This window comes from Dasypus novemcinctus, chromosome 20 (genome assembly GCF_030445035.2).
Source record: "Dasypus novemcinctus isolate mDasNov1 chromosome 20, mDasNov1.1.hap2, whole genome shotgun sequence".
In the NCBI taxonomy this organism is placed as follows: Eukaryota; Metazoa; Chordata; class Mammalia; order Cingulata; family Dasypodidae; genus Dasypus; species Dasypus novemcinctus.
In genome coordinates, this window is record NC_080692.1 from 30,925,313 (window position 1) to 30,945,411 (window position 20,099).

General features: G+C 39.0%; 1 protein-coding gene across 7 annotated transcripts in view; it reads left to right on the plus strand.

Annotated features, from left to right (window-relative positions):
- LOC131274797 (C-type lectin domain family 2 member D11-like) overlaps positions 1-20,099 on the plus strand; it is a 61,787-nt gene that overhangs the window by 36,689 nt on the left and 4,999 nt on the right. For 6 of the 7 annotated variants that reach the window (XM_058282778.2, XM_058282779.2, XM_071210160.1 and 3 more), the window contains one exon: positions 897-9,558. The exons of the other annotated variant lie outside the window; for it this stretch is intronic. In XM_058282778.2, coding sequence (XP_058138761.1) covers positions 897-1,011 — 115 coding nt within the window. In that variant the 3' untranslated portion in view covers positions 1,012-9,558. Of the gene's footprint in view, positions 1-896; positions 9,559-20,099 lie in introns of those variants that run through there. 7 annotated transcript variants of the gene reach the window in all.

A 20,099-nucleotide genomic window follows, 5' to 3' on the forward strand; every position in this document is an offset into this window, starting at 1 on the left:
GTATGAGTTGTGTTTACAAGAAAAGAAAGTTAAGATTGTGGAAAGCTTACTGAAGTATGGGTTAAGAAATAGGAATTTTTCTTTCTTCTTCCATTTTCTAGGTGCGCTTTTGGAAAAAACTTTACGTATTGTGATTTCAGCTGAAATCATTAACATGATGATGACATTTGACATAGATCTTTAACTTCCATTAAAAACTTTCCCTCTTTTTTATGTGAAATCACTCCTAAGGATGTAGAGACAACAACTGAGGCACCACGAGTGTGTTAAAATCCTAGGAAACCACTGAAAAACTGATATAATCAAGAAGCTTAATGCTACTCTTCCATCTGCTATGTCTATTTAGAAAGGGAAAGTTACCAAGGGACCTATGGAAATCTCCTCTAAGGTTTTATCACCAGGAGGAACATATTGATAGCTCCTTGGATTGTGACTATTTCGGTGGAATATTTTGAATATAACTAGTATATTCAAGCACAAACAAAGTAGGGACCAATCAAGTCCATCAATCAAAGCTTTTCAGAATTTACTTAATACTATTTTCTGTCCTTTATGAATAAATTCAGGAGAAAACAAAATAATCTCCACCACTGCCACTAATGGTCGCTGCCAGTTTGGGTATAAGAACAAGCACCAGTTGAATGCCTAGTCAACAACATAACTAGGGTTGCCATTGGGGACTAATATACCTCTGATTTTCACACAGGGACTGTGAGTATGTGAAAGGAACTGGATAAACCAGTGGCATGGCATATTAAGAATCCATGCTAATGACAGACATTTGTTGTTCTCTTTTTGACCACAAAAAACCTGGGGTGGGGTTGCTAATGATTGTAATGGAAGAGCAAATGTGGATATCCAGTCTGACAATCAACTATATTTGTATTTGATTTTAGGTTTGCCATCAAAGGAGTTGGGGAATGTGCCTACCTGAGTGACAATGGAGTTAGTAGTGCCAAAACCTATGGAGACAGGAAGTGGATTTGTAACAAGTTAATGAGCTATGCCTAGCGGTGTCTTTTTTTAAAACTTTTTTAAAAAATTCTTTTTTATTTTTTACTTTTTAAAATATTCTTAGATTATACAAATGTCACATAAAAATTATAGGGGATTCCCATATGCCCCACACCCCACATCTCCCAAAATTTCCCACCTTAACAATATCCTTCATTACTGAGGTACCTTCACAGCAACTGGTGAACACATCTTGGAGCATTGCAACTAAGCATGGATTAAAGTTTACATTATAGTTTATACTCTCTCCCACCCAATTCTGTAGGTTATGATAAGATTTATAATGGCCTGTATCTGTCATTGCAATATCATTCAGGGTAATTCCCAATCCCCAAAATGCCCCCATATTATACCTGTCTTTCCCTCTCCATGCCCTCAGAACCTCCAGTGGCCACTGCTTTCAAATGATATAATTTCTTCCATTGCTAGAATCATAATAAGTCTATAGTAGAATATTAGAAAGTATACTTTATTCCAGAGTTCATTCCCCAGTCCTGAGGATTCTGGGATGGTGATGCTCACCCCACATCTAATTGAGAGGGAACTGTGATCCCATAGGGTTGATGAATGGGACTCTCTTGCTTCCAGTTGTAGACTTTCTCAGTTACTTGGTATGGTAGTTGTCAATGATCAACTCCATGTTAGTTGTCCTGTGTGAGATCAATAAACTGGAGAATAGATGTTGCAACTCCATTGAGGTTCAGGGCCCACCTGGCACATGGACCGCCCAAAGATTTAAGTTGCTTGGACAGACACCTACCAACTCTATTACTAATTATAGTAACAGTCCATGGTGTGAATTGGCACTAGAGATACACAAAATATCTTCAGTGGATTCCCTTTCTTCTATGCTTATAAGAAGAAAGGATCTGAGTGAGAGTGTTTTCAATACCTTGACAGAGTTTTGTAGAGTCAAAAGGTATAATGATGTTGGCTGGCTCCTCCTGGATACTCTGGATACAGTTACAAAAGAAAGAGATGAGCTAAAGGCTTCAAATTTGCAACTTAAATGTGGCATGAATGATGTGAAAGTCTCTGGAAGAAAATCTTGTCTCCTGTAGCAATAGGCTTGAGATATCCGAGAACCAAACCACAGACTCTCATTGTATAAGCAGCAGAGTTACAAACTCTCAACCCCACAGGGTTTCTGCAGTTAAAGTGAAGGCATTGATTGGAAATGGGTAGAACCCAGATGATTGGGATGGAGACATATGGGATGATGATAACATTGGTGGGGACATTGGAATCCTAAATTCTGCTGAGATTTTACCAGATAAACTTGTGATGACCTGCTCTGTGGAGACCACACCTTGTCAACCTTGTATCACCCAACCTCCAGCCTGCCCCAGGGAGTCTGGACCTCCTCCCAGCCCTGAGGCAGAGACCAGCCAACCTGAAGCCTGCACTGCCCAACCTCCAGCCTGTCCTGAGGAATATACCTTCTAACCCTTGACCGAAGAGATTAATCCTATGCTCTGAAAGAAATGCATGAGTTTTCCAAATTATATAGACTGAAATCAGGGAGATATGTGTAGGAATGGATGCTAAGGGTATGGTATTATCATGGAAGAAATGCAAAGTAGGATCGGGCTGAATTTATCAAAATGGGTCCACTAAGCAGAAATTCTGGATTCAAAGAGGTGATGAATTAGAAAGGGCTCTAACAGTTTGTTTGGGTGGCTGACTGAAACATGGACTAAAAGACTGTAGTCCTTTTCTGGAACATCCCCAAAGGAAAGTAAGGGCAGATCTTCCCAGTGGGCAGAACTTTAAGCAGAACACTTGGTTGTTCATTTTGCTTGGAAGAAGAAATGGCCAAACGTGCATTTGTACATTGATTCATGGGCTGCTGCCAATGGTTTGTCTGGATGGCCAGGGTATTGGAAGGAATATGATTGGAAAATTGGTGACAAAGAGGTCTGGGGGAAATGTATGTGGATAGACCTTTCTGAGTGGGCAAAAAACATGAAAATATTTGTGTGTCATATAAATGCTCACTAGAGGGTGACTTCAGCAGAGGAAGATTTTAATAATTAAGTGGATAAGATGACCTGCTCTGTGGCTAATGCTCAGTTTCTTTCCCCAGCCACTCCTGTCATTACCTAGTGGATTCATGAACAAAATGGCCATGGAGGTAGGGCTGGAGATTTTGCATAGGCTCAGCAACATGGACTTCCCCTCACCAAGGCTGACTTGACTACAGCCATGACTGATTGCCCAATCTGCCAGCAGCAGAGACCCACACTCAAAACCCTGATATGGCACCATTCCTTGAGATGACCAGCCCGCTCCCTGGTGGCAAGTTGGCTACACTGGACCACTTCCATCTTGGAAGGGACAGAGATTTTTTTTAACTGGTATAGACACATACTCCAGATATGGGTTTGCATTTTCTGCATGCAATACTTCTTCCAAAGCTGCCATCCATGGACTTACTGAATATCTTATCTACTGCCATGGCATTCCACACAGCATCGCTTCTGATCAAGGAACTCATTTCACAGAAAATGATGTGTGTGAATGGGTACATGCCCATGGAATTCACTGGTCTTACCATGTTCCCCATCACCCTGAAGCAGCTGGATTAATAGAACAGTGGAATGGCCTTTTGAAGATTCAATTATGGTGTCAACTAAGTGGCAATACCTTGCAGGGCTGGGGCAATGTTCTCCAGGAGGCTGTGTATACTCTAAATCAGCATCCACTTTTTGGTGCTGTTTCTCCCATAACCAGGTTTCATGGATCCTGGAATCAAGGGGTGGAAATGGGAGTGGCACCACTAGGAAAATTTTTGCTTTCTGTCCCTGTAACCTTAAGCTCTGCTAGTCTACAAGTTTTAGTCCCAAAAGGAGGAGTGCTGCCACCATGGAACACAACAATGATTCCTTTGAACTGGAAGTTAAGACTGCCACCTGGGCACTTTGGGATCCTCTTACCTCTGAATCAACAGGCAAAGAAGGGAACTACTGGACTGGCTGGGGTGATTGACTCTGACTATCAAGGGGGAAAAGGACTGCATCTACATAATGGGGGTAAAGAAGAGTTTGCCTGAGATATAAGAGATCCTCTAGGGTGTCTCTTAGTCCTTCCATGGCCTGTGATTAAAATCAATGGAAACTTGCAACAACCCAATCCAAGCAGGACTAACAACATCCCAGAATCTTCAGGAATGAAAGTTTGGGTAACCTGCCCCCCCCCCCCAGGGCAAAGAACCACAGCCACCTGTAGTGCTTGCTGAAGGTAACAGGAGCATCAAATGGGCAGTAGAAGAAGGTAGTAATAAATATGAACTTCAGCCATGTGACCAGTTACAGAAAGGAGGACTGTAATGGTCATGAATCTTTCTTGTTTCATTATGAGTATGATTGTGTATGCACACAAAATGAATTGCTTTGTTTTCTTCCCCAATTTTTTCCTTTATCATATGACAAGTTGTACTAGTTTCATGTCATAATATTTGAGGATGTCAAGTTTAAGAGTGAATATTACCCAAGGACTGGCACCCTATTCTGTAGGGAATTTCTAGTTGTACATGGGAAGAGGTGAACATTGTTAGGCAGAAATATATGTATTTGCATGTCTGTTATTGTTTTTACTTAGAGACTAAGTTGGTTTAAGATAATGTGTATGGTTGCTGAGTTGTTGAGGGGTGGACTGTGATGGTTAGGCTAATGTGTCAACTCGGTCAGGTAATTGTGCCCAGTTGTTTGGTCAAGCAAGCACTGGACTAATTGTAATACAAGGACATCTATGGATTTTAGTCAACAGTGAGTTTACTGCTTAGGTAGCTGATTACATATACATCAGTCAGGGAGATTGCCATCAGTGATGAGTGATGCTTTATCCAATCAGTTGAATACCTTAAAAGGGGAAGTGTTTCCAGTGCTCAGGATCCCAGCTCACCTTTGGGCAACCAACATCTCCCAGAAACTCATTAAGGACCTTCACTGGACTTTTATTGGAGCCCCCTTTTTGCAACCTGCCTGAGGAACCCGGACTTGTGAGTCCCCATGGTCATGTTAAACTATTGACAGATATCTCCTGATGATTGTTTCCCTAGAGAATGCTAATACAAGAGGGATATGGAAAATCATAATTCTGAATTAGGTAATCCTTAAATATGAGTTGATCCTTAAAACTTGACCTCAGTGAATATTACTTTTTAATGAATTCCAACTCTGTGACCAGTTATAAAATTTGCCAAAATACCTACAAGACCGTCCTTATTTTGAACATGTGGGTCCATAAAAATAATGGACCCACTGAAACCATGCAAAACAATTTTAATAATCATTGAGAAAAATCACCATTTTGTTGTGGCTTTAAAATTTTTTGTAAACACATTCTTTATCAGTTACAAATGCAAGGAGATATTTTAAAAAATAAGAGACCTAATTATTTAACCTAACCATCCCAGGGTACACAAGCTGGAGGAATAGAGTATGGATTAGAGTGGACTTACTGATATTCTACTATGGAACTATTGTGATTAGTAATGGAAGAAATTGTAGCACTGATGTAGAGAAAGTGGCCACGTTAGCTGCTGATGGTAGGGAGAGGGGAGAAGAGATATGATGTGGGCACATTTTCAGGACTTGGAGTTGTCCTGGGTGGTACTGAAGGGACAGATGCTGGACATTGTATGTCCTGCCATGGCCCACTGGGTGGACTGGGGGAGAGCATAAACTACAATGTAAACTGCTATCCATGTGGTGCAGCAGTGCTCCAAAATGTATTCACCAAATGCAACGAATGTGCCACAATGATGAAAGAGGTTGTTCATATGGAAGGAGTGGGGTGAGGGGGGTGGGAAGTATATAGGGACCTCATAGTTTTTGAATGTAACATTAAAAAAAAAATAAAGAAGGAAAAAATATGCTATGATTTAAAACATTAGAAATATTGAGAATTAAAGTGTTGTTTCTTGGTAAAAAACTTATCAAGAAGAGTTTAAACAGAAGAGTGCTTGTCTTCTTACATAAGTTTCTAAACAGAGAGAACGTCTTTATTATTCCTTGGTGCGTTGTCAAACTGCTTTCTATATTTGAATCTGCTTCTAAGATTTTATCCTATGTTTTCCATTTCATGTAATATATGTACGAGTTCATGTGAAGTTTTATGCTGGTGTGTGGGAAACAAAGGCATGTTGTTTCCATGGAAGCAAGTTACTTCCTTGACCACTGAGTCAAACTGTCCCTTGTGATTATCGGTGCGGGTCACAATCTTGGCAGGGAAAACACACCTGCAGGCAGAATAATAACATATAGAACAGAACGACCTGAGTAACAAGATTTATGAGTATAGTTACTGATTTTTATAATAATAGTTCCAGTAAAGTTTGTTGGTGTTCATCAATCACTAGTTAATATAGAATGAGGTAAGGGTAATAGGTAACTTGATTTTGTGCTGAACGTCACGTACGTTAGGGGTATATATACTAGCCCCTCGACTCAATAAGGTTGTCTGATGAGCTTGAGAAATCAATGCTCTCAGATCCCCTGAACCCAATCTTTCTTTGTCTTTCATTCCCGATACCCTCGGGTCACCGACTAAGACTCTGACACTGGTGTCTGTTCCTCTGTGACATCTTCATCCTTTTCACCACAACCACTTTCTTCATTTGTCAATAGTTGCCTGAATTAGAGTCACTCAACAAGCAGCAATACCAATGTTCCCCAGTCAGCTATTTCATCTATATCTACATTTGTGTTTAATTGTATTCACTTCTGCCAGCAGCATTTTCATTCCTTTGCTGCACTTTCGTATTTGTTGGCCAGGCCCCTCTTACAATTATCCATATTTTTGTAAAATGCCACATGGGTTTATCACTAGGGGAAAAGGAGACAACCCAAGTACATGCTTTGCTCTCTTTTCCTGAACTGAGTATGGATGTGCAATAACCAATGCCTGACAGTTTTGGGAGAAGTGATGTACTTGGTACTGATCATGGGGAGCATCTATTATCTTTGTAGTGATTTGTGCACTAAAGATCTAGCAGTGGAATTATTACTTATGCAAATACTCACTTAAAGCATCTTGCACATAATGTTATGACAGTTTATATGCTGTTGAGCTTTAAAGAAAAATATTTTAAATTTATATAGCATCAGCTTCACTACTGATGAGTCCCAAAAAGGATGAAATAGCAATTTACAATGCATCTCTCCCTTATGTGCTTCAATTTCTCCCCAACTCTTTTAGTCTGCTCTTATGATTTCAGTGATATAGTCATTAACTATTGCAGAAGCAGAAGAAAATTCCCGTCAATGTAAAGATTTTTTAGTGCTTCCCACACAGATGAAAAAATACTACAAATGTTAGAGTCTGAAAATATGTTTAAAACCCTCTCCTAGAGAGACATCTTTTGATATTATATACCTATCCATTTCTTAGTGTAGAAAATACCCAATCATTATTCTATATCTCTCCCTCCTTCCTTCCTGCCCATCATTTTTCCTTCCTTCCTCCCTCCCTTCTTCCCTTTCTTTCTTTTTTCATTTTCTTTCTCTCTCTCTTTCTTCCTTCTCTCATCCCTCCCTCCCTCTTTCCATCCTCCCCACCCCTGCCCTTCATCCTTCCTTTCCTTCCTTCCTTCTTCTTTCTCTTGTTCCTTCTCTCTATTGATACATTCTGACACACTTTTAGGTAGTACCTATCATATGCCTATTTTCCTCAATGTTTTACATATACATTTTCTAATAGTTAAGTGCAAATAATGACATTACATCAAGCTTATTAATAAAGTTTCTAAACCTTGTTTAACATAACTTTTTTACTATTTGATATAATAATTATGCAGACGGACATGCTAAATTCCTCCCCTTTATTGATGAATTTGTCAATTCCTTCTTGTACTTTGGGGAGTTTTTGCTATATGTCTTTTGATATTATGTTACTAATTGCATACATGTATTTTTCCTTGATGAATTAAATCTTTTTTCCCCCCAGGTAATAGCAATCTTATTTAAAAATGGTTTTCCCCCTTATATCAGGATTTCTAACTGGTTAAATTTATTAAAGTCTGAGACTTATTGTTTAGTTCACTTCTATATCCTTAGATATAGATGATTTAGGATATAGGATGATTTCAACACATACCAGTGTAATGCAGGAATGACTCTTTGGCTATGTGACACTCTGGTTTTTTCTTAGTTTCTGCTAACTTTGTCACAAAGAAATATGAATTTCTACAGAAATCTAGAAGTTGAAAATCAAGATATTATTTTAATGAACTGTGAAATGAAATTTGGTTTAAATTAAGAAACTAACTGACCAATTTTTCTTTTATAACTAGTTCCTAAGCCATGTGCCTGAAGTATGGTCTTTATTATTTACCACCTGTGACGTTGACAAATTGCAAACCCCCTAAAGTAGAATTTTTTCTCATAAAAAGTGGATATAATAATACTAGTTTCTCCATCTAGTTGTATGGTTTAAATGAGATCACTCATGAAAATCCCTTGCCACTGTGTCTTACTCATAGTAAATGTCTCAAATTTTTATTCTGACATTATTGCTCATTGGAAATAAAGTTAAAAATAACATCAATGGTTTGCCCACAAGAGTGAGAATTTAAGAAATGAAGCAAAGGTCATGGTTTCTCTACCATCACCAGTAGGGCGTCACTGAGCTGTTTTCATAAATTCGTAATTCTCAAATGTAAATCCCCACTAGTTGAACAGATCATTTAAAACTTGTATGGGAAGCATTCCTGCACAGAAACTGTGCAAAAGCATATGGTACGTAATGTATGATAGGGACAGTCTGCATAATTCAGGACTTTCCAAATTCTCCCTGTTTAAGTCTATGCTGATTCATTCTTCATGTTGTACCAAACTGGTAAATCTGAGCCAAAATATCATCAGGTCACTCCCTGGCATAAGCTCTTTCACTGGTTCCTCCTTTTCCCTCAGTGTAAAACTGAAATTCCTTATGGTATTCAAAATCATAATACAATCTTGTCACTGCTTTTCTTTCCATCTTCTTCTCAATCTTTCTCTTTATAATCCCTGTTCCCTGTATTTGACACCAATACCCAAAATCAACACAAGGAATTATACCCTGTTAGTATAAAATACCTCCTATTCTGGAAGGGACAGAGAAGGAGTGCTTTGTCAAGCCAGAGCTTGTATACAAACTCTGGTGTTCTTGTCCTTGGCAATAATGGGGGTTTAGTAACTACAGAAAGAATAAGAGCCCAGTCATCCTTGAGTAATTAGGATTAGTTAATGCAGCAGCTGACGTTCCAATGAACTCTAAATTCCAATGTGGAAGAGGACTGTTTTGACGGAGGGGATAGAGTCTGGGCATGGTGAAAGGGTAGAGATTACAACCAAAGAGAGGAAATTTGGTCTGCTCATCTTTAGTCTTAGTTTGTCACCTTCCATGGATGTGTTTCCTGTTCCTTAGGATAGGTTTTGTTTATCCATCTCTCTTTCTCATAGTTCATGTCATTTTGCCAGTATAAACCTCATTACAATGTCACTCTTATTGAATCAATTTTCTGACTTCCTAATAAAAATGTAGCCTACATGCTAAGAGAGATCACAGTGACTTTTTCTTCATTATGTTCTCAGTGCTTTGGTGTAACTCCTGGGATATGGTGGGCATCCAGTTAATATCTATTAAATGAATAGATCTTTTTTAGTATGTTTTCTGTTGTGTATATTTTAAATCATATTTACATTTAATAGTTTGTGGCCAGTGCTTAAAAACATGTATCATTCTACAGTACCATGGACTATAGTTAGCAGTCTACTGAGTTCCCTGGGTTTAAGTCAAGGAAAATATAGCAATAGCACAAGACTCTCCTGAAAATAACCTGGAAACTTTGTGAAAAGAGTATCTACTCGATAACACAGAAATAATACAAGTTGTATTTAAACACATGTGAGGTAACTTTTCATCATACTAATGTTCTGATTATGAGATAGATGGGAAATAGATTTTGACAACGTTTGCTTAACGGGAGTAAATGTAAATTGTGTGTGTGTGTGTGTATGTAAATTAGTGAAATATATTTAGTGCTGGGATTTAAATCTTGTCACTGAGAATCCCAAGCATGATGTTTCATTTTGCAAAGTGGATATTATTTTAATATTCTAGAAAGAATTAGAATCTATAATCCAAAGTACCTTTTTTTTCCTGAATCATGTTAAGAGCTTTTTATAATGAGTGGTTTTGATTAAGAATGGTTAACTTGATTTTTACATATTGTCTTAGTTTTCCAAAGGACTGCAGATGCAAAGTACCAGAAATAGGTTGGCTTTTAAAATGAGAATTTTATTAGGGGAAAATCTTACAGTTCCAAGGCTACAAAAATGGCCAAATCAAGGCATTATCAGAGCTGTTTTCTCACCAAAATTGCTGCTAGTAAATCCTGGAGTCCTGCCACATGGTAAGGTAAAATGGCGGGTCTGCAGGTCTCTACTTTCTTATCTGTAGTGATCAGGAATCTCTTCCTGGGTGTCATTTCCTTGAGACTCTTGGGGCTTCTCTGTCTTTCAGCAGCTATAGGCAAACCTGGAGTCCTCTCTCTCACATAGTTGGGTCAATATGGTAGAGATCCCTTTTCTATATCTCTTTCTCTGTATTCTTAGTTCATATAAGACCCAGTAAGGGGGCAAAGACCTCACTCATGTAGTCCAAACAAAAGCCCAAAGCAATTTAATGAAGTGATCTAATCAAAGGTCCCTTAATTGAATTTCATTCAGTTAAAGGGCCCACACTCACAAGATTAGTTCCAGAACAATCTTTTCGGGGATTCACAAAATTCAACCTGTCATACACATGTATACCACATTTATCAGTAACATCTGTAACATTTGTTTTTAGATTAAGGAGAGCGGTATGTTCCCTGGACTTTAGAGTTGAAAACAATAATACCTAATAAAAGTCATCTGCTTTTTATTGTCACTGGATGCCAGAAATTCTAAGTAATGACAAAGATTAAAATAATCATCCAGAAATTTTTGTTGTTGTTGGTTTAAGAGCTTCTATGGTCACTGCTTTGTTTTAATAACATATATGTAAGTGCTGCTCTAACTGGACAAATCCCACAGTTGATAGATTCTCAGTCTTGAAATCCTATCACCCGAAGATATTCCAAGAAAGGAAAAGGGTGATGGAAACAGGGCTCATCCCCAAACGGACTGAGCCCTGTCCCTTTCTCAACCAGGCTGACCCCAGTTTGGGCAGTCCTTAGCAGAAGGTCCCTGCTCTCACAGTGTTGGAGGATTGGCTTGGGTTGGAGCCTCAGCTCGATTTTCCTGAATCCCAGGGTTCTGCCCCAGAGTCAGGACTATGAAGTAAAGCCTTCCTCTTCTCTTTCTGCTTCTGGATCACCAGAGCCAGAAGAGGTTTTCATGGTCAGTGGGGTGATTTGTTTCTGGCCTGTCTGAAGAGGAAACCAAGGAACTGCAACACTTTTGTGTGTAGTCAGCACTACTGCAAGAAGTGAAACTCAGGGATATAAAATAGAAATGAAACCCAAAGATACAGAATCAAAACCAGACTAGCTGCCAGGTGCGCCTGGGTTCACAGCCCTGTGGTGTATCTGTTCCTCCCTTGTTGGGGAGGGGATGGGGTTCCCCCACAATGGCACAAAAAACATGAGAGGGGTGCTGCATGTAGAACATGTCCCTGCATTGGTCAAGGGTTGGGACCACTAGCTATGGTGGGTACCGATTCCCACTAGTGAAGCTGACCTTGCTCTGTCTCTTCTCTATGTGAGTATCCATAGAGATACTGCATCCAGTGCTGTGTGGATTGTATTTCTGTTGGCAACCCCAGGACTTATATTGGAGAGGGTTGACATCTCCTTAAGTATCTCTCCTGATGCAGTAGCTTAACACAATATATATTTAAGTATCACTCATATAACAGTAAATATGAGAATCCTGGTAAGAGCTCAGCTCTCCTCTGCATGGAAAATTTGAAATACAGTTTTCTTACATCTTGAGGCTGTGCCACCCTTGAAGCCTCCTTGTTATCTTCACTCAGCTAGAAGAGGGGAAGTGAAAGCTTTTGAGAAGATAGGTGCATTTAAAGGCCTGGGCCTAGAAGTGACATGCCTGATTTTGATTCAAATTTTATTGGTGAGAATTAGTTCTATGGTCACAACTACATGGAAAGATGGCTTGGGAATGTAGTTCTTAACTGTTTTCCTACAACATATAAAGAACTCTTAAAACTCAATGTTAAAAACATAATTCAATTAGAAAACAGACAAAAGGACTAAAGAGATTTCACTGAAGAGGTTATACACTTGGCAAATAAGCACATGAAAGGGTACTCAACATCATTATCTATTAGAGAAATACAACTTAAATCTAAACAAGGCATCTCTACACACCTCTCACCATGATTAAAATAAAAAATCATGACACCAAATGCTGGCCAGGATGCATACATTGCAGGTGAGAATGCAAACAGGGGCAGCTACTCTGGAAAATATTTTGGCCATTTCTTACAAAAATGAAAATACAACAACCATGCAACCTACAGATCACAATACAGTGCACATATCTCAGAGAACCTAAAATGATTTTGCAGCTTTATTTGTCAAGGTCACAAACTGGAAACAACCCAGATGTCCTTCAATAGATGAACACTTAAGCAAATTCTGATGCATTCATGCCATGGACTACTTACTCAGCAATAAAACAGAGCACAATCTGATACATGCAACAAGTTGGAAGAAACTCCGTAGAATCATGCTGAGTGAAAAAAGCCAACCACACAAGGTTATATACTGTGGAATCCCATTTGTATAACATGCTTGAAATGACAAAACTAGAGAAATGGATCATCAGATTAAGGAGGGGATGAAGGCCAGAGGGAATTGGTATGGCTATAAAAGGGTCAGTATGAGTGGAAATGCTCTGTTTCTTGACTATATCAATTTCAATATCCTGGTTGTGATATTATATCATTGTTTTGCAAGATGCTACTATTGGGAAAAACTGGGTGAAGAGTACATGGGATCTTTTTGGCATTATTTCTTAAAATTGCCTGTGGAGGAGGAAGGGACAAGAGCTGAGTAAGGAGGTCCAATAAGCTTCTGCTACAGGCAGTTAGTAATCTCCAAGAGCTATCTAAAGCACCTGTTTGAGGAACCCAGGAGACCAGAAGAGTATCCTGCAACATCGTTGAAAGAATGGAAGGAGGAGACTGCCCATGTGCAATGAGGATTCCTGAGTGGAGCACTCCATGTTGTGGAGGCCAGTACCCATCCTCCACTGGTGGCACAAGCTGCCTTGGGAACCATTCTGTGACTGGAATTGGAAGCTCCATTTCCCAAAAATGGGGGAAGAAGACAGAGTCAGGCACTAATTTTGCCTACTCATTAGTAAATTTAGCTGGCTGGATTATAATCCTAAAAACAGCTAAAGTAGGAAACTGTCCAAGTTGGAAAGAGGCTGGTGGCAGCCTCTGCCCCAGGCACAAGGGGAAGCAGGGCTGATTGAAGATCACAGTGACGATAGGGACCAACTTCCTTCCACCCAGATCAGACTGCAGCACTAGCCTTTAGACCCACCTCCAGCAGGGAAGAAGCTGGGGGACTTGCACCAACTTCTACAGGTAACATCAGGTGCTTTCGGCTGGCACAGATTGAATAGTCGGACACCTGGGGCTCCATCCCAGCAGTCCAATAGGATAGGAGAGGAATTGTGTTTCCTAGGCCTCAATGGGAAACTGCAGGAACTTTCAGCCTGCGTGAACTGGTTTGCTGAGCACCTTTGATTCCATCTCCACCCCTGTCCTTCCCCACATCAGATTGGAGAGGGCTGTTCTTTCCTCAGCCTCTCAGTGCAACTGTAGACGCTTTTGGCCTGCATGAACTTGACTGTTGGGTTCTTGTGGCTCCACCCACATCCTGGATAGGACAAGAGGAGGGTGGTGTTTTCCCCAGCCTCTCTGGATAACTGCAGGTGCTTTTAGACCAAAGACTGAATATTCAGACACCTGTAGCTCTACCCTCACACCCAAATAGAATAGGAAGGGAACTGTGTTCCCTCAGCCTTTCTAGCCAATGGCAGGTACTTTCAGCTGGCACAGACTGAACTGTTGGGCAACTGTGGGTCTGCCTCCACCCTTCAATAAGATAGGAAGGGGGTGGTGTTTCCTCAGCCTCTCTGGGCAATGGTTGACCATTTTGTCCCATGCAGATTGAACTGTTGGGTGCCTGTGGTTCCATCTCTATCCCTTAAAGGGCAGAAGGGACAGTACTCACTCAGTCTCTCAAAACAAATGCAGGTGAATTCAGTTCACATGGATTAGATTGTTGCACACTTCAGAGGGTCTATCCCTTCCCTTCGCAGGGGAGGAGGGGGGCCAGAGCTATATCAGTCTACCTGGGCAACTGTGGTCATTTTGGACCCACATGGCATAGATTGTTGTGCACAGCTGCAGCTCCATCCCTGACCCTGGCTTCATTAATCTCTCCAGACAACTAAAATGGTATTGGCCTGCATGACTTGGATTATTACACATGGCAGTGACTCTGTCCACACCCCTGGCAGAGGAGAAAATGGGGAGAAGTTTCATAGGTTCCTGGGCTAATGTAGGCAGCTTCATCTCCATAGCTTGTAGCACCAACTACATCCTCAACTCCTGCCACAAAACAAGTAAGGGAGAAAGGGCATGAAATCCCTAAACTAAAGAGAGAAATTGCACAAAAGCAAGATGCCAAGACACCAACAAAAAATTACAATCCATACCAAGGAACAGGAAGATATGGCCCAGTCAAAGGAATAATATAAAACTCCAGATGACATAAAGAAATTGAGATACCAAATCATAGATGTTTAAAAAAGTCCTAAATAAATGAGATGGCTAGAGATTTAAGGATATTAAGGAGACACTGGGTGAGAACAAAGAAGAATCTGAAAGCATACATAGAAAAAAAGCAGATCTTGTGGGAATGAAAGTCACAATAAATGAAATAAAAAATACACTTGAGGCACATTATTTGAGGAGGCAGAAGAAAGGATCAGTGATTTGAAAAACATGGACTCTGAAAGTGAACATATAAAGGTACATTTGGAGAAAGAATGGAAAAAATTGAATAAGGTCTCAGGGAACTAAATGATGACATGAAATGTACAAACATATGTATCATGAGTGTCCTAGAAGGAGAAAAGATGGGAAAAGGGGCAGAAAGAATATTTGAAGAAATAATGGCAGAAAATTTCCCAACCTTATTGAAGGAAATAAGTAAGTATCCATGTCCAAGAAACACAACATACTCCCATCTGAAAAAATCCAAATAGACAAACTCTGAGACACATAAGAATCAGAAAGTCAAATGCCAAAGACAAAGAGAAAATCCTGAGACCAGTAAGAGAAAAGCAATGCATAACATGTAAGAGATACCTGACAAGATTAAGTGCTGATTTCTCATCAGAAACAATGTCAGCAAGAAGGCAGTGGCATTATATATTTAAGATACTGCAAGAGAAAAACTGCCAGCCAAGAATCTTATATCTAGCAAAATTGTTTTTAAAAAATGAGAGTGAGTTTAGAATATTCACAAATAAACAGAAATAGAGAGTTGGCTTTGTAGGAAATACTAGTGTGTGCTACAGCCTGAAATGAAAAGGCAGGAGAGAGAGGGTTGGCAGAGAGAGTCTAGAAATGAAGATTATATCAGTAAAAGTAACTAAACATGTAAAAAGGTTGGTGAAAATAAAATATGACAGATAAAACCTAAAATGGCTGAAATAAGAACTGCCTTGACAGTGATAACATTGAATGTTAATGGATTAAACTTCCCAAACAAAAGACTCAGACTGATAGAATGGATAAAAAATATATAAGCCATCTATATGCCATCTATAAGAGACTCACCTTAGACCCAAAGATACCAAAAGATTGAAAGTGAAAGGTTGGAAGAAGATATTCCATGCATGAGTAACCAACAAACCAACCAAACAAAATAACTCGAGTACTTATACTTATACCAGATGAAACAGACCTTAAAAGCAAAACTGTTATTAGAGACAAGGAAGGAAGGCAATTCACCAGGAAGAAATAGCAGTCATAAATGTATATGCACCTAACCAGGATGCCCAAGATACGGGAGGGAGACACTAGCAAAACTGGAGGGAGAAATAGATATCTCTACAGTAATAGTTGGAGACTTTAATATATCACTCTCCATATTAGATAAAATATCTGAGCAGAGGATCAATAAAGAAACGGAAAACTTGAATAATATGATAAATGGACTAAGCCAATTAGACATACACAGAACATTACACCCCAGAATGGCAAGATATACATTCTTCTAAAGAGCTCATGGGTATTTCTCCAGGATAGACCATATGTTGAGTGATAAAGCAGATCTCAGTAAATTCAACAAGACCAAAATTATACACAGCACTTTCTCTGAAGATAATGGAATAAAGTTGGAAATCAACAAGAAGCAGAAAAAGGGAAAATTCATAAATATATGGATATTAAACAACACACTCTTAAATAATCAGTTGGTCAAAGAAGAAATTGAGAGAAATCAATAAATATCTCAAGACAAATGAAAATAAGAACACAACATATTAGAACCTATGGGATGCAGTGAAGGCAGTGCTGAGGAGGAAATATATAGCCCCTAATGCTTACATTAAAAAAGAAGAAAGAGTTAGAATCAATGACCTAACTACACAGCAGGAGGAACTAGAAAAAGAAGAGCAAACTATTCCCAAAGCAAGTAGAAGGAATGAAATAACGAAGATCAGAGCAGAAATAAATGGAATTGAGAACAACAAAAAAAATAGAGAATTAATAAAACCAAAATTTGATTCTTTAAGAAGATTAACAAAATTGACAAACACTTAGCTAGACTCACAAAGAAAAAAAGAGAAACGATGCAAATAAATAAACCTACAGAAATAAAAGAGGTCATAATAGGATACTATGAACAACAGTACATCAACAAACTAAACACTGTAGATGAAATAGAAAAAATTCCTAGGAATGTATAAGCAATGTCCATGGATCCTAGAAGAATTGAAAACCTCAACACAACAGTACAAGTAAAGAGATTGAAACCGTCATCGACAACTCCCCAAAATGAAAAGCCCAGGACCAGATGGTTTCACAGGTGAGTTCTACCAAGCACTCAAAGAAGATTTAGAACGAATCTTACTCAAGTTCTTCCAAAAATTTGAGCAAGAAGTTATACTACCAAACTCATTCTATGAAGCCAATATCACCCTAATAACAAAGTCAGATAAAGATACTACCAAAAACCCCCACAACCACAGACCCATTTCGCTAATGAATATGGATGCAAAAATCCTCAACAAAATACTTGCTAATTGAATCCAACACATTAATAGGATTATTCATCATGATCAAGTGGGTTTTATACCAGGCATGCCAGGGTGATTCAACCCAAGAAAATCAGTCAGTATAATACACCTCATTAATAAATGGAAGAAGAAAGATCACAGGATCTTATTGGTTGATGCAGAAAAGGCATTTGACAAAATGCAGCATCCTTGATAAAAATACAATGAAAGACAGGAATGAAGGAAATATTTTCAACATGCTAAAGGTCATATATGAAAAACTCAAAGTTAATGTTGTACTTAATGGTTAAAGACTGAAAGTTTTCCTACTGAGATCAGAGACAAGATAAGGATGCCCACTGTCACCACCATTGTTCAACATAGTACTAGAGGTTCTAGCTGGAGCAATCAGGCAAGAAAAAAAAAAAGGCATCCAAATCAGAAAGGAAGAAGTAAAACTTTCAGTATTTGCAGATGATATGATCCTATACCTAGAAAGCCCTGAAAAATCTATAACAAAGCTGCTAGAGATGATAAATGATTTCAGTAAAGTGTCAGAATACAAGATCAGTATTCTGACCACAAAAATTAGTGGTGTTTCTATACACCAGTAGTGTGCAATCTGAGGAGGAAGTCAGGAAAAAAATTCCATTTACAATAGCAACTAAAATAATCAAATATTTAGGAATAAATTTAAGCAAGTATGTAAAGCACTTGTATTCAGAAACTATAATGCATAGTTAAAAGATATTTCAAAAGAAGACCTAAATTATTGGAAGAATATTCCATGCTCAAGAATTGGAAGACTTAATACCATTAATATGTCAATTCTACCCAAATTGATGCACAGAGTCAATACAATCCTGATAAATATTCCACCAGCATTTTTTAAACAAATGGAAAACACAATTATCAAATTTATTTGGAAGGTTAAGGGGCCCCAAAAAACGAGAAACTTCTTAAAAAGGAAAAGCGAAGTTGGAGGCTCTCACTTCCAGACTTTTGATCATATTACCTAGCTACAGCTTGGGGAAGAAGATTTGACCCAATGGATAGGGCATCTGCCTGGCACATGGGAGGTCCAAGGTTCAAACCCAGGGCCTCCTGACCCATATGATGAGCTGGCCCACCCACAGTGCTGATGTGCGCAAGAGGTACTGTACCACACAGGGGTTTCCCCCACATAGGGGAGCCCCATGTGCAAGGATTGTGCCCCATAAGGAGAGCCGCCCAGCATGAAGAAAGTGCAGCCTGCCCAGGAATGGCACCACACACATGGAGGAGCTGTCGCAGCAAGATGACGCAAAAAAACAACAACAAGACACAGATTCTGGGTGCCGCTGACAAGAATACAAGCAGGCACAGAAGAACACACGGCAAATGGATACAGAGAGTAGACAACTGGGGGGGGGGGGGGCGGAGAAGGGGAGAGAAATTAAAAAAAAAAAAATCGAAGGAACCAGAATAGAACTTCTAGAAAGAAAATCAGCTTGGTACTGGCATAAAGATAGACACATAGAGGAATGGAGCCAAACTGATAGTTCAGAAACAGACCCTTACATCTATGGTCAAGTGATTTTTGACAAGACTGTCAAACCTACCCACCTGTGGCAGAACAGTCTATTCAACAGATGGTGCTGGGAGAAATGAATGTCCATATCAAAAGAAAGAAAGAAGACCCCATCTCACACCTTATATGAAAATTAACTCAAAATGCATGAGATACCTAAATATAAAAGCTAGAACAATAGAGTTCCTAGAAGAAAATGTGGGAAAACATCTTCAAGATCTTGTGGTAGGTGGTCCATCCTTAAACCTTACACTGGAAGCGTGAGCCACAAAGGAAGACATGGATAGTTGGGACCTCCTCAAACTTAAACACTTTTGAGATTCAAAGGACTTTGTAAAGAAGTTGGAAAGGTATCCCACTCAATGGGAGAAAATATTCGGAAACCACATATTCAATAAGGGTCTGATTTCCAATCTATATAAAGAGATCATACAACTCAACAATAAAAGAGCGAGTAATCCAATTAAAAAATGGGCAAAATACTCAAACAGACATTTCTCCAAAGAGAAAATACAAATGGCCAAAAAGCACAAGAAAATATATTCACTATCACACTTGCTTAAGGAAATTCAAATCAAAACAAAAATGAGATGTTATCTCAAACTGCATAGAATAGGCATTAAAAAACCAAAAAACAGTAAGTGCTGGAAAGGATGTGGAGAAACAGGAACACTCCTTCACTGTCGGTGGGAGTGTAAAATGGTGCAGCCTCTGTGAAAGTTTGATGGTTTCTCAGGAAGGTAAATGTAGAACTGACTTATGATCCAGCAATTCCTCTACTAGGAATATATCCAGAAGAACTGGAAACTGTGACATGAGCAAATATCTGCACAGTGATGTTTATAGCAGCATTATTCACAGTTGTCAAAAGATGGAGTCATCCCAAATGGCCATCAACTAATGAATGGATTGAAAAAATGTGGTAAATACGTATGATGGAATACTATCCTGTAATAAGAGGAAATGAAATTGGGACACATATGCTAACATGGATGAATCTTGATGACATTATGCTGAGTAAAATAAGCCAAACACAAAAGGTCAAATATTGCATAGTCTCCCTAATATGAACTAAATGCAAATAATAAACTCATGAAGTTAAAATCTAGAATATAGGTTATTAGGAGATAAGAGAAGGGCTGTGAAGGAGTGCTGATACTTATTGTATGTAGAAGTTTTAATTAACTTGACTGTAAAAGGATAGAGTTGATGGTAATACATTA